This window comes from Salvelinus sp. IW2-2015, linkage group LG1 (genome assembly GCF_002910315.2).
Source record: "Salvelinus sp. IW2-2015 linkage group LG1, ASM291031v2, whole genome shotgun sequence".
Lineage (NCBI taxonomy): Eukaryota > Metazoa > Chordata > Actinopteri > Salmoniformes > Salmonidae > Salvelinus > Salvelinus sp. IW2-2015.
The window spans coordinates 38,341,951-38,353,727 of NC_036838.1; the positions used below are offsets into that span (position 1 = coordinate 38,341,951).

The following is an 11,777-nucleotide window of genomic DNA, read 5'->3' on the forward strand; positions in this document are numbered from 1 at the left end:
CGTCAGTAGAGGATGCCTTTTATTTTTTATTTTTAAATGCCTTCTCACCATCTTAAACAAGCATGCCCCATTCAAGAAATTTAGAACCAGAACATATATAGCCCTTGTTCTCTCCAGACCTGACTGCCCTTAACCAACACAAAAAACATCCTGTGGCTTTCTGCATTAGCATCGAAGCAGCCCCCGTGATATGCAACTTTTCAGGGAAGTTGGAAACCAATATACACAGGCAGTTAGAAAAGCCAAGGCTAGCTTTTTCAAGCAGAAATTAGCTTCCTGCAACACAAACTCCAAAAAGTTCTGGGACACTAAAGTCCATGGAGAATAAGAGCACCTCCTCCCAGCTGCCCACTGCACCGAGGATAGGAAACTGTCACCACCGATAAATCCACTATAATTTCAGTCAACCATTCACAAAATATTTTGCACTACAGTGCTAGCTAGCTGCATCTTAGGCTTTCAGTACTAGATTCATTCTCTGATCCTTTGATTGGGTGGGCAACATGCCAGTTCATGCTGCAAGAGTAGCCTCAGGGTTGTCTGCGATAATCTTATGTGCGTTAGCCCTGTCCTTTAGTTTAGCGACAACCTCTGTGTTAAAGCTGCATTTTGTAACTTTTTGGGCGAGCAGACCAAAATCACAGAAATGTGAGTTATAGATCTGTCATTCTTATTGAAAGCAAGTTTAAGAAGCGGTAAATCTGTTCTATAAGCATTATTTCTATACTTCCTGTTCTTAAGTTTCGTTTTTGCATCTTTTACTTTCGGTTTGGACATCAGATTCAAACAGCTGAAAATACAATATTGTTGGTTATGGAAAATATATATTTCACAGTGGTTTAGAAGGAACAACGATTCTCTACACTATGCTTGCCTTTGTCACAAACTGAAATTAGGCGAACTATTAGAATTTTAGCAACCTTAGCAACCAGGAAATGGTGGAGAGATTTCTGCAGTGCATCTTTAATCCAGGGCTTTGATTGAGGAAGCAGTAAACCATCACAGTGGGGACAACCTCAATGATGCATTTCCTAATGTCGCCAGTGACGGAGGTTGTTAGATCGTCGATGCTATCGGCGGCACCTCAGAACATATTTCAGTCAGAGCTAGCAAAAGCAGTCCTGTAGCATAATCTCTGATTCTGATGACCATTTCTCAAAGGTGAGAGTTATGGGTACTTCCTGTTTGAGCTTCTGCTTGTAAACAGGAAGCAGGAGTACGGAGTCATGATCCGATTTGCCGAATGGGGGACGAGGGAGGGCCTTGTATGCCTGCTTGTGGGTAGAGTAACAGTAGTCTCGGACTTTATCACCACTAGTGGCAAAGAAAGCATGTTGATGGAAGTTGGGCATCACGTGTCTTAATGACGCATAATTAAAATTGCTGGCAACAAGGAAAGCAGCCTCCGGGTGCAAGTTTTCCTGCTTGTTTATAGCCTTGTACAGTTCGTTAAATGTAATGGAATGTGGAATGTATACAACAGTCAATAACAGCTTAAAATTCCCTCGGGAGGTAGAAGGGTCGGCATTTGACCATCAGGTATTCGAAGATGACTGAACAATGGGTCCACTGCGCTCGAGTCAGCACACCATATTGTTGTTGATGAAGAGGCAAACCCCTCTTCCTCTCTCGATTTCCCTGACTTCACTGTCATGTCCGCTCGGAGAATGGAGAATCCATCGAGTTGGATTGCCATGGCGGATATCTTGTTCAAAAGCCATGTTTCAGAAAAGCAGAGAATATTTGCAGTTACGCAAGTTCCGTTAGTAGCAAATGCGCAATCGGAGGTCATTCATATTATGATCAAGTGACTGTACATTGGCCAATAGACTAGAGGGAAGAGGTGGCCAGTTTTACCTTTGCTTTAATCTCACCAGAACTCCCCCTCTCTTGCCTCTAACACAGGCGTTTCCTCTTGCTACCCTGAAAATTGGATTGTAATTACAGAAAAAGCCCAGGGCAGATGAGTCTAAGTTGAAGCCGGAATTGAGGTAACTGCCAATCTGGCGTTCGAAAGTTCTTGTCGGCTATAAGAACTGTTTCCACCATAATACTCTCTATTGCAGGGGGGTCGGCAATAGGCGGCCCGCGGGCCAATACCGGCCCTTATTAAGTGATTTTTGGAGGCCCCAAACAAATACATAAAGAAATATTTTGCTGAATTTTTGTCTAATTTAGGAAATCTGTTGCCAAGTATTCCCACAAATAAAAATAGATGTGATCGTGTCAATGTAATCAAGTTATGAAATTATTATTTTCAAATATAATCTCTTTTTGGGCTTACTTGTGTTCAATTTGCAGTGTGCAAATGATTATAATTATGTTCCAGCCCGCAGTTTAAATCTAGTTGCCTACCCCTGCCCTATTGCATTCAGTCAATTATCCACTTCATTTTTGTAGAGAACCGGAACTGTACAACAGCAAAATTCAGTACAAATCCATAATCCTCTTTCAGAAAGCTGACCTCTATCAACTGCAAAGAAAAACATTTGACAGCATATGCTTAGAGGGGAGATTCTCGATCTACCTTACCAATATAACTGAGCAAGTTAGCATTAAAATGGTTGCATTGTAACTTTGCTACAATGTGACTCATATCACCTTAAGGGTGTTGAAAGTTCACAACCTTTTGAAAAAAAAATAACTGAGCTGGAAAAAAAGGCAAATAAAAAAAATGACAGATTATTTTATCTTCCTAAGTGAGACACGGTCAGGCTGCATGGCTCAGTCATAGAGGGTTTTTATGGAACAGTGCTCAGAACTACTCCTCACCCTCTCACTCACCCTGTGTCTGTGTGCCTGAGCCATGGCTCCCGCTTGTAGCTCCATACCTCACACTTGCAGTACAGGCTCTACGTCCATCCCTCACCAGTGCTCAAGCTCTTCTCCTGGCTGTTACATTCAGCATCTGTTATCATAGCAATATCCACTCCAGGAGGGCAAAAGAGGGCCGTACCATAGCCCCCACCATCAGCCACCTGACTAATCCGCTTCCCTCTCTCCTTCTGTCCTTTACTTGAGTCGTTTCCCTGTTTGCAATATTGTCTCAGTCTGGATCTGTTCGCTCTCACAGTCTCTCTGCTAATGTTCCATTCCCTTCGATTTTGTAAGTTTTGTGCCCCTTTCCATCCAGTGAAATCCTGGCAGTGGCTGCTTGCTAATTGAGCCTGAGGTCATTGGCTAATAAAAAGGATTGAAAGGGAATTAAAGCCTGTTTCCATAAGCCTAAAAGCACTGCAGCAGATCTGACCAGGCCCACCGATATGGTCCAGCCTAAAAATACCCACTATTCTGACCCATCCTGCTTACACCACCACCACCAGTGTGGTTTTAGAATGAGCAGTCAGTCATTAGCCATTTAATTCCATTAGTCAATAGTACCCGCACCTGGCCGCCAAGCAAACGCCCCCATAAGTCACCATGCTCCTCTACGATGAGGATCAGCAGTGACCCCAGTGACCTCATTACAATATAAACCATAATAAAACGTACTACCACACCAAAGGGAACTTTTATTTAAGCACACTTCATGCTTCACTGGGTAAAATCCAACTGCCATGTAAGTGTCTGTTACTTCAAAAATGTAACTGAATTTATGAACATTTTCTAACAGACGCTTATAACAGGTTCTTTAGATCAGTAGGGCCGGAAAATGTGGTAATATCATATGAAATACTACGGTATCCTAAAATGTTGGGACCATAAGTATCATGACATCTTAGTAACATGATATTACCAGTATACCGTGCAACACTAGTTCTTAGAAGCTTTCCTTCAGAATAATTATATCAGTGATATTTCTCACAGCCTAGCACTATTGGTGTTTTGATTAGAGCTCCACCGATTATGATTTTTCAACACCGATACCGATTATTGGAGGGCCAAAAAAAGCCGATACCGATTAATCGGCCGATTTTATATATATATATATATATATATATATATATATATATATATATTTGTAATAATGACAATTACATCAATACTGAAGGAACAATGAACTCTTATTTTAACATAACATAATACATAAATAACATCTATTTAGTCTCAAATAAATAATGAAACATGTTCAATTTGGTTTAAATAACGCAAAAACAGTGTTGGAGAAGAAAGTAAAAGTGCAATATGTGCCATGTAAAAAAGCTAACGTTTAAGTTCCTTGCTCAGAACATGAGAACATATGAAAGCTGGTGGTTCAATATTCCCAGTCAAGAAGTTTTAGGTTGTAGTTATTATAGGAATTATGACGCGTCAACTATTTCTCTCTATACCATTTGTATTTCATATACTTTTGACTATTGGATGTTCTTATAGGCACTTTAGTATTGCCAGCCTAATCCTGGGAGTTGATAGGCTTGAAGTCATAAACAGCATTGTGCTTCAAGCATTGCGAAGAGCTGCTCGCAAACGCAGTAAAGTGCTGTTTGAATGAATGCTTACAAGCCTGCTGCTGCCTACCACCGCTCAGACTGCTCTATCAAATATCAAATCATAGACTTATAATAAACACACAGAAATACGAGCCTTTGGTCATTAATATGGTCAAATCCGGAAACTATAATTTAGAAAACAAAAAATGTATATGGTCAAATCCGGAAACTATATAATTTAGAAAACAAAACGTTTATTTTTTCAGTGAAATACGGAACCATTCCGTATTTTGTCAAACGGGTGGAAACCCTAAGTCTAAATATTGCTGTTACATTGCACAATCTTCAATGTTATGTCATAATTCTGTACATTTCTGGCAAATTTATTACGGTCTTTGTTAGGAAGAAACAGTTCGCAACGAGCCCAAACGGTTGCATATATCCTGACTCTGCTTGCACTGAACGCAAGAGAAGTGACACAATTACCCTAGTTAATATTGCCTGCTAACATGCATTTATTTTAACTAAATATGCAGGTTTAAAAATATATACTTCTGTGCAATTATTTTAAGAAAGGCATTGATGTTTATGGTTAGGTACATTTGTGCAACGAATGTGCTTTTTTTCCGCAAATGCGCTTTTGTTAAATCATCACCCATTTGGCGAAGTTGAATTAGGCTGTGATTGGATGACAAATTAACAGGCACCGCATTGATTATATGCAACGTAGGACAAGCTAGTTAACCTAGTAATATCATCAACCATGTGTAGTTAACTAGTAATTATGTGAAGATCGATAGTTTTTTTATAAGATATGTTTAATGCTAGCGAGCAACTTACCTTGGCTCCTTGCTGCCACAAGGTCCTTTTGACGCTGCACTCACGTAACAGGTGGTCAGCCTGCCACGCAGTTTCCTCATGGATTGCAATGTAATCGGCCATAATCAGCTTCCAAAATGCAGATTACTGATTGTTATGAAAACTTGAAAATCGCCACTAATTAATCGGCCATGCCGATTTAAATAAACTAAAGTAAATAAACTAAAGTAAAAAATAACAATAAAATAACAATAGCGAGGCTATATACAGGGGGTACCGGTACCGAGTCAATGTGCGGGGGTACAGATTAGTTGAGGTAATTTGTACATGTAGGAAGGGGTAAAGTGACTATGCATACAGAATAAACAGCGAGTAGCAGCAGTGTAAAAACAAATGGAGAGGGGAGGTCAATATAAATAGTCCGGGTGGCCATTTGATGTTGTTAAGCTGTTAAGGAGCCATTTGGTCCTAGACTTGGCGCTCCGGTACTGCTTGCCGTGCGGTAGCAGAGAGAACAGGTTATGACTTGGGTGACTGGAGTCTTTGACAATGTTTTGAGCTTTCCTCTGATGGTAGGAAGCTTGGCCCCAGTGATGTACTGGGCCGTACGCACTACCCTCGGTAGCGCCTTATGGTCAGATGTCAAGCAGTTGCCATACCATGCGGTGATGCAACCGGTCAGAATGCTCTCGATGGTGCAGCTGAGGAACTTTTTGAGGATCTGGGGACCCATGCCAAATCTTTTCAGTGTCCTGAGAGGGAAAAGGTGTTGTTGTTCCCTCTTCACGACTGTCTTGGTGTGTTTGGACAATGATAGTTAATTGGTGATGTGGACACCAAGGAATTTGAAGCTCTCGACCCGCTCCACTACAGCCCCGTTCGATGTTAATGGGGGCCTGTTCGGGACGCTTTTTCCTGTAGTCCACGATCAGCTCATTTGTCTTGCTCACATTGAGGGAGAGGTTGTTGTGAACCGTGGGTGAACAAGGAGTACAGGAGGGGACTAAGCAGTGTGACGGATGTGTTACCTACCCTTACCACCTGGGGGCGGCCCGTCAGGAAGTCCAGGATCCAGTTGCAGAGGGAGGTGTTTAGTCCCAGGGTCCTTAGCTTAGTGATGAGTTTTGTGGGCACTATGGTGTTGAATGCTGAGCTGTAGTCAATGAACAGCATTCTCACATAGGTGTTCCTGTTGTCCAGGTGGGAAAGGACAGTGTGGAGTGCGATTGAGATTATCATCTGTGGATCTGTTGGGGCGGTACGCGATTTGGAGTGGGTCTAGAGTTTCTGGGATAATGGTGTTGATGTGAGCCATGACCAGCCTTTCAAAGCACTCATGGCTAAAGATGTGAGTCCTATGGGTCGGTAGTCATTTAGGCAGGTTATCTTAGTGTTCTTGGGCACAGGGACTATGGTGGTCTGCTTGAAACATGTTGGCATTACAGAGTCAGACAGGGAAAGGTTGAAAATGTCAGTGAAGACAGTTGCCAGTTAGTCAGCGCATGCTCTGAGTACACAACACCCTGATTGTCTTATCTGTAGATTAATCCAGGCAGGCGTCATGGAGATGGCAGGGGGACCTCAGTGGAAGGAGACACTTGTCCATCGAACGTGATAGGCCGTAGTGTGAGCTACATGACCTTGGCTCATCCACAGTGAAGTCCCCTGACTGACCAGTGCTAAATACAGCTCATCATTGCCTGATGCTATTAATTCCCCTTATCCAGCCTACTTAGAAGCTTGTTTTAGTGGTGTTGCCATGATACCAACATTTTACTAACGATAGAACACCAGGCCAAGTATCACAAAATTATCTTAATGTCATTGTGGCAGTAACGGAAAACTGCCCGAAAGTTTTTTTTCAACAGGGGGTAGATCAGCTTTAATATTGCAGATAGGTTGTGGCTGCATCATTTCCAATCCCCTACATATATTGTTTTTAAATATATATAATATATACAGTACCAGTCAGTACACCTACTCATTAAAGGGTTTTTCTTTATTTAAATGTTTTTTCTACATTTTAAAATAATTGTGAAGACATCAAAACTATGAAATAACACATATGGAATCATTTAGTAACCTTAAGTGTTAAACAAATCAAATATATTTTTGATTATTTAAATTAGCCACCCTTTTCCTTATGACAGCTTTCCACACTCTTCTCTCAACCAGCTTCACCTGGAATGCTTTTCCAACAGTCTTGAAGGAGTTCCCACATATGCTGAGCACTTGTTGGCTGCTTTTCCTTCACTCTGTGGTCAAATTCATCCAAACCATCTCAATTGGGTTGAGGTCGGGTGATTGTGGAGGCTAGATCATCTGATGCAGCACTCCATTACCCTCCTTCTTGGTCAAATAGCCCTTACACAGCCTGGAGGTGTGTTGGGTCATTGTCCTGTTGAAAAACAAATGACAGTCCCACTAAGCAGAAACCAAATGGAATGGCGTATCGCTGCAGAATTCTGTGGTAGCCTTGCTGGTTAAGTGTGCCTTGAATTCTAAATAAATCACTGACAGCGTCACCAGCAAAGTACCGTCACACCTCCATGCTTCACGATGGGAACCGCACATGCGGAGATCATCTGTTCGCCTACTCTGCGTATCACAAAGACACGGCGGTTGGAACCAAAAATCTCAAATTTAGTCAACAGACAAATTCAGATTTCCTTAGGTCTAATGACCATTGCTCATGTTTCTTGGCCCAAGCATGTCTCTTCTTATTATTGGTGTCCTTTAGTAGTGGTTTCTTTGCAGCAATTCGACCACGAAAGCCTGATTTACGCAGAATTTGAAGAATTTATTTGGGCTGCAATTTCTGAAGATGGTAAATCTAATTATCCTCTGCAGCAGAGGCAACTCTGGGTCTTCCTTTCCTATGGCGGTCCTCATGAGAGCTTGATGGTTTTTGTGACTCCACTTGAAGAAACTTTGAAAGTTCTTGTAATGTTCCGGATTGACTGACATTCATGTCTTAAAGTAATGATGGACTGTCATTTCTCTTTGCTTATTTGAGCTGTTCTTGCCATATGGACTTTTACCAAATAGGACTATCTTCTGTATACCAACCCTACCTTGTCACAACACAACTGATTGGCTTAATTCCTGCTTACATGCAAAAACTAAAGTAGAAAGTACCAGTGACCCGCTCAATACGTACAAGTGGTCAGATGACGCACATGCTACGCTACAGGACTGTTTTGGCTAGCACAGACTGAAATATGTTCCGGGATTCATCCAATGGCATTGAGGAGTATACCACCTCAGTCATCGGCTTCATCAATAAGTGCATCGACGACATCGTCCACACAGTGACATTACGTTCACATCCCAAACAGAACCCGTGGATTAGTTAACATCCTCAAGGCTAGAACTGCCGTTTTCAAGGAGCGGGACGCTTATGAGAAATCCCGCTACACCCTCAGACGAACCATCAAACAGACAAAGCGTCAATACAGGATTAAGATTGAATCCTACTACACCAGCTCTGATGCTCATCGGCTGTGGCAGGGCTTGAAAACTATTACGAACTACAAAGGAAAACCCAGCCGTGTTCTGCCCAGTGACGCAAGCCTACCAGACGAGCTAAATGCCTTTTATGCTCGCTTTGAGACAAGTAACACTGGAGCATGCATGAGAGCACCAGGTGTTCCGGATGACTGTGTGATAACGCTCTTGGTAGCCGATGTGAGCAAGACCTTTAAACAGGTCAACATTCACGAAGCCACTGGGCCTGACGGATTACCAGGACGTGTACTCAAAGCATGCACGGACCAACTGGCAAGTGTATTCACTGACTTTATCAACCTCTCCCTGACCGAGTCTGTAATACCTACATGTTTCAAGCAGACCACCATAGTCCCTGTGCCCAAGGAAGCGAAGGTAACCTGCCTAAATCATTACCGCCCGTTGCACTCACATAGGTAGAGCTGTACAGTGATGTTGCAGCAGGTGTTACTGATATTGCAGGTAGAGGCCTGATGTTGCAGGTTGGACCCGTTACGAAATGGGCATGAGGCTTTCCCACCCAGACCAGATATGCATAAATGTATTTGTTAATGATAAAAAAATTATGTTGTTATTAAAGTAATGACTATATGCCGTGGCAGAGCCAGGGTGAAATTCCCCTATAATTGTGTTTTTTTAAAGGTGTGTTTGTATGTGTGTGAAGTTTCTCCACTTTGCCTTTTCCTGGGTGCTAAAATTTGAATAGTTCGCCTAATTTCAGTTTAGTGACAAAACAAGCAGTGTAAAGAATCACTGTATTATCTAAACATCTGAAATATATTTTAATTAACCAAAAATATTGTATTTTCAGCAGTTTGAAGCTGGTGTATAAAACCGAAAGGAAAAAGAAGGGTGCAATTGCGGCCAGCAATTTGGGGCGTTCCTGCAGGTGGCCCACCCTCGATCATCCCACTGGTTCCTTCGTGAAACCAGTTAGCTAGCTAGGACACGGTTTCCCCCCAGCCTCCTGCATGTCCTTCACCCCCGCTTGACGGGAGGCGGAGCGACACTGTGTGTTAGCTAGCTAACTGATTTTATGCAGGAACCAATGGGGTGCTCGGGGGAGGGGTTTCATGAAGGAACCAATGGGGTAATGGGGGGGGTACCTGCAGGAACGCCCCAAATTGCAGACTGCAGTTGCACACTATTGAGTAAAATACGCAAAAACTTAACAGGAAGCATAGAAATTGTGCACATAGAACAGATCTACCACTTATTACAATTGCTTGTAATGAAAAGGACAAATCTATAACTTACAGTTCTATGTGAATTTGGTCGGGTCGCCCAAAAAGTTACATATTACAACTTTAAATGCATACTAGGCCTTACTGTAGCTGACAGCTTGTGGCCAATAAATCAAATTCCGTTAACACTGTGCCTACATCTGGTTATGGGCAGTGGCGTCGCATTATTCAGGGCAGGTGTCACAGGTGTTACTCAGGCCCAGAAGCTAGGATATGCATGGTAGTATTGGATAGAAAACACTCTAAAGTTTCCAAAACTGTTAAAATAATGTCTGTCAGTATAACAGAACTGATATGGCAGGTGAAAACCTGAGGAAAATCCATCCAGGAAGTGGGATATTTTTGATGTGGGTACTTTTCTATTGAATGCCTGTACAGTATGTATTTGGATAGGACCCAAATTGCAGTTCCTATGGCTTCCACTAGATGTCAACAGTCTTTAGACATTGTTTCAGGCTTGTATTCTGAAACATTGTTTCAGTGGACTCTAAATAAACCAGAGCTGTTTTGAGCCCGTGACCGATTGCGCACCGTTCGTTGTTTTTCTTGTCTATTGAAGACGCTATTGGTTGAAATATTATCAATTATTTATACAATAGACAACCTGAGGATTAATTATAAACATCGTTTGACATGTTTCGACAAACTTTACAGGTACTATTAGGATGTTTTCGTCTGCATGTTGTGACCGCCTTTGAGCCAGTGGATTACTGAACAAAACGCGCCAACAAAACTGACTTTTTGTGACATAAAGAGGGACTTTATTGAACAACTCTTTTGACTGCAAACATATGAAGATCATCAAAGGTAAGTGATTAATTTTGTCGCCATATCAGACTTTTGTAATTCCTTTACTTGGTTGTAAAATGTTTGTATGCTTTTGTAAGCGGGGCGCTGTCCTCAGATAATCGCATGGTATGCTTTCGCTGTAAAGCCTTTTTGAAATCTGACACAGCGGCTGGATTAACAAGAAGTTAATCTTTAAGCTGATGTATAACACTTGTATATTTTATGAATGTTTATTATGAGTATTTCTGTATTTTGAATTTGGCGCTCTGCAATTTCAAGTTTTCAAAATTTCAAGTTTTCATAACAATCGTAATTGCCATTTTTGGACACCGATTGTGGCCGATTACATTGCACTCCACGAGGTGATTGCGTGGCAGGCTGACCACCTGTTACGCGAGTGCAGCAAGAAGCCAAGATAAATTGCTAGCTAGCATTAAACATATCTTATAAAAAACAATCAATCTTAACATAATCACTAGTTAACTACACATGATTGATGATATTACTAGTTTATCTAGCTTGTCCTGCGTTGCATATAATCGATGCGGTGCCTGTTAATTTCTCATCGAATCACAGCCTACTTCTCCAAACGGGTGATGATTTAACAAGCACATTCCCCAAAAAAGCACTGTCGTTGCACCAATGTGTATCTAACCATAAACATCAATGCCCATCTTTAAAATCAATCAACAAGTATATGTTTTTAAACCTGCATATTTAGTTAATATTGCCTGCTAACATGAATTTCTTTTAACTAGGGAAATTGGGTCATTTCTCTTGCTTTCCGTGCAAGCAGAGTCAGGGTATATGCAGCATTTTGGGCCGCCTGACTCGTTGCCAACCGTGTGAAGACCATTTCTTCCTTACAAAGACCGTAATTAATTTGCCAGAATTGTACATAATTATGACATAACATTGAAGGTTGTGTAATGTAACAGCAATATTTAGACTTAGGGATGCCACCCGTTAGATACAGTGGGGAGAACAAGTATTTGATACACTGCCGATTTTGCAGGTTTTCCTACTTACAAAGCATGTAGAGGTCTGT

At 41.6% G+C, this 11,777-nt stretch overlaps 1 protein-coding gene across 2 annotated transcripts in view; it reads right to left on the minus strand.

The window, feature by feature from the left end:
* Nucleotides 1-11,777, minus strand: part of LOC111967143 (S-adenosylhomocysteine hydrolase-like protein 1) — a 63,408-nt gene that overhangs the window by 48,063 nt on the left and 3,568 nt on the right. The window contains exon 1 of one of the 2 annotated variants that reach the window (XM_023992019.2): nucleotides 2,785-2,906. The exons of the other annotated variant lie outside the window; for it this stretch is intronic. Coding sequence (XP_023847787.1) covers nucleotides 2,785-2,829 — 45 coding nt within the window. The 5' untranslated portion in view covers nucleotides 2,830-2,906. Of the gene's footprint in view, nucleotides 1-2,784; nucleotides 2,907-11,777 lie in introns of those variants that run through there. 2 annotated transcript variants of the gene reach the window in all.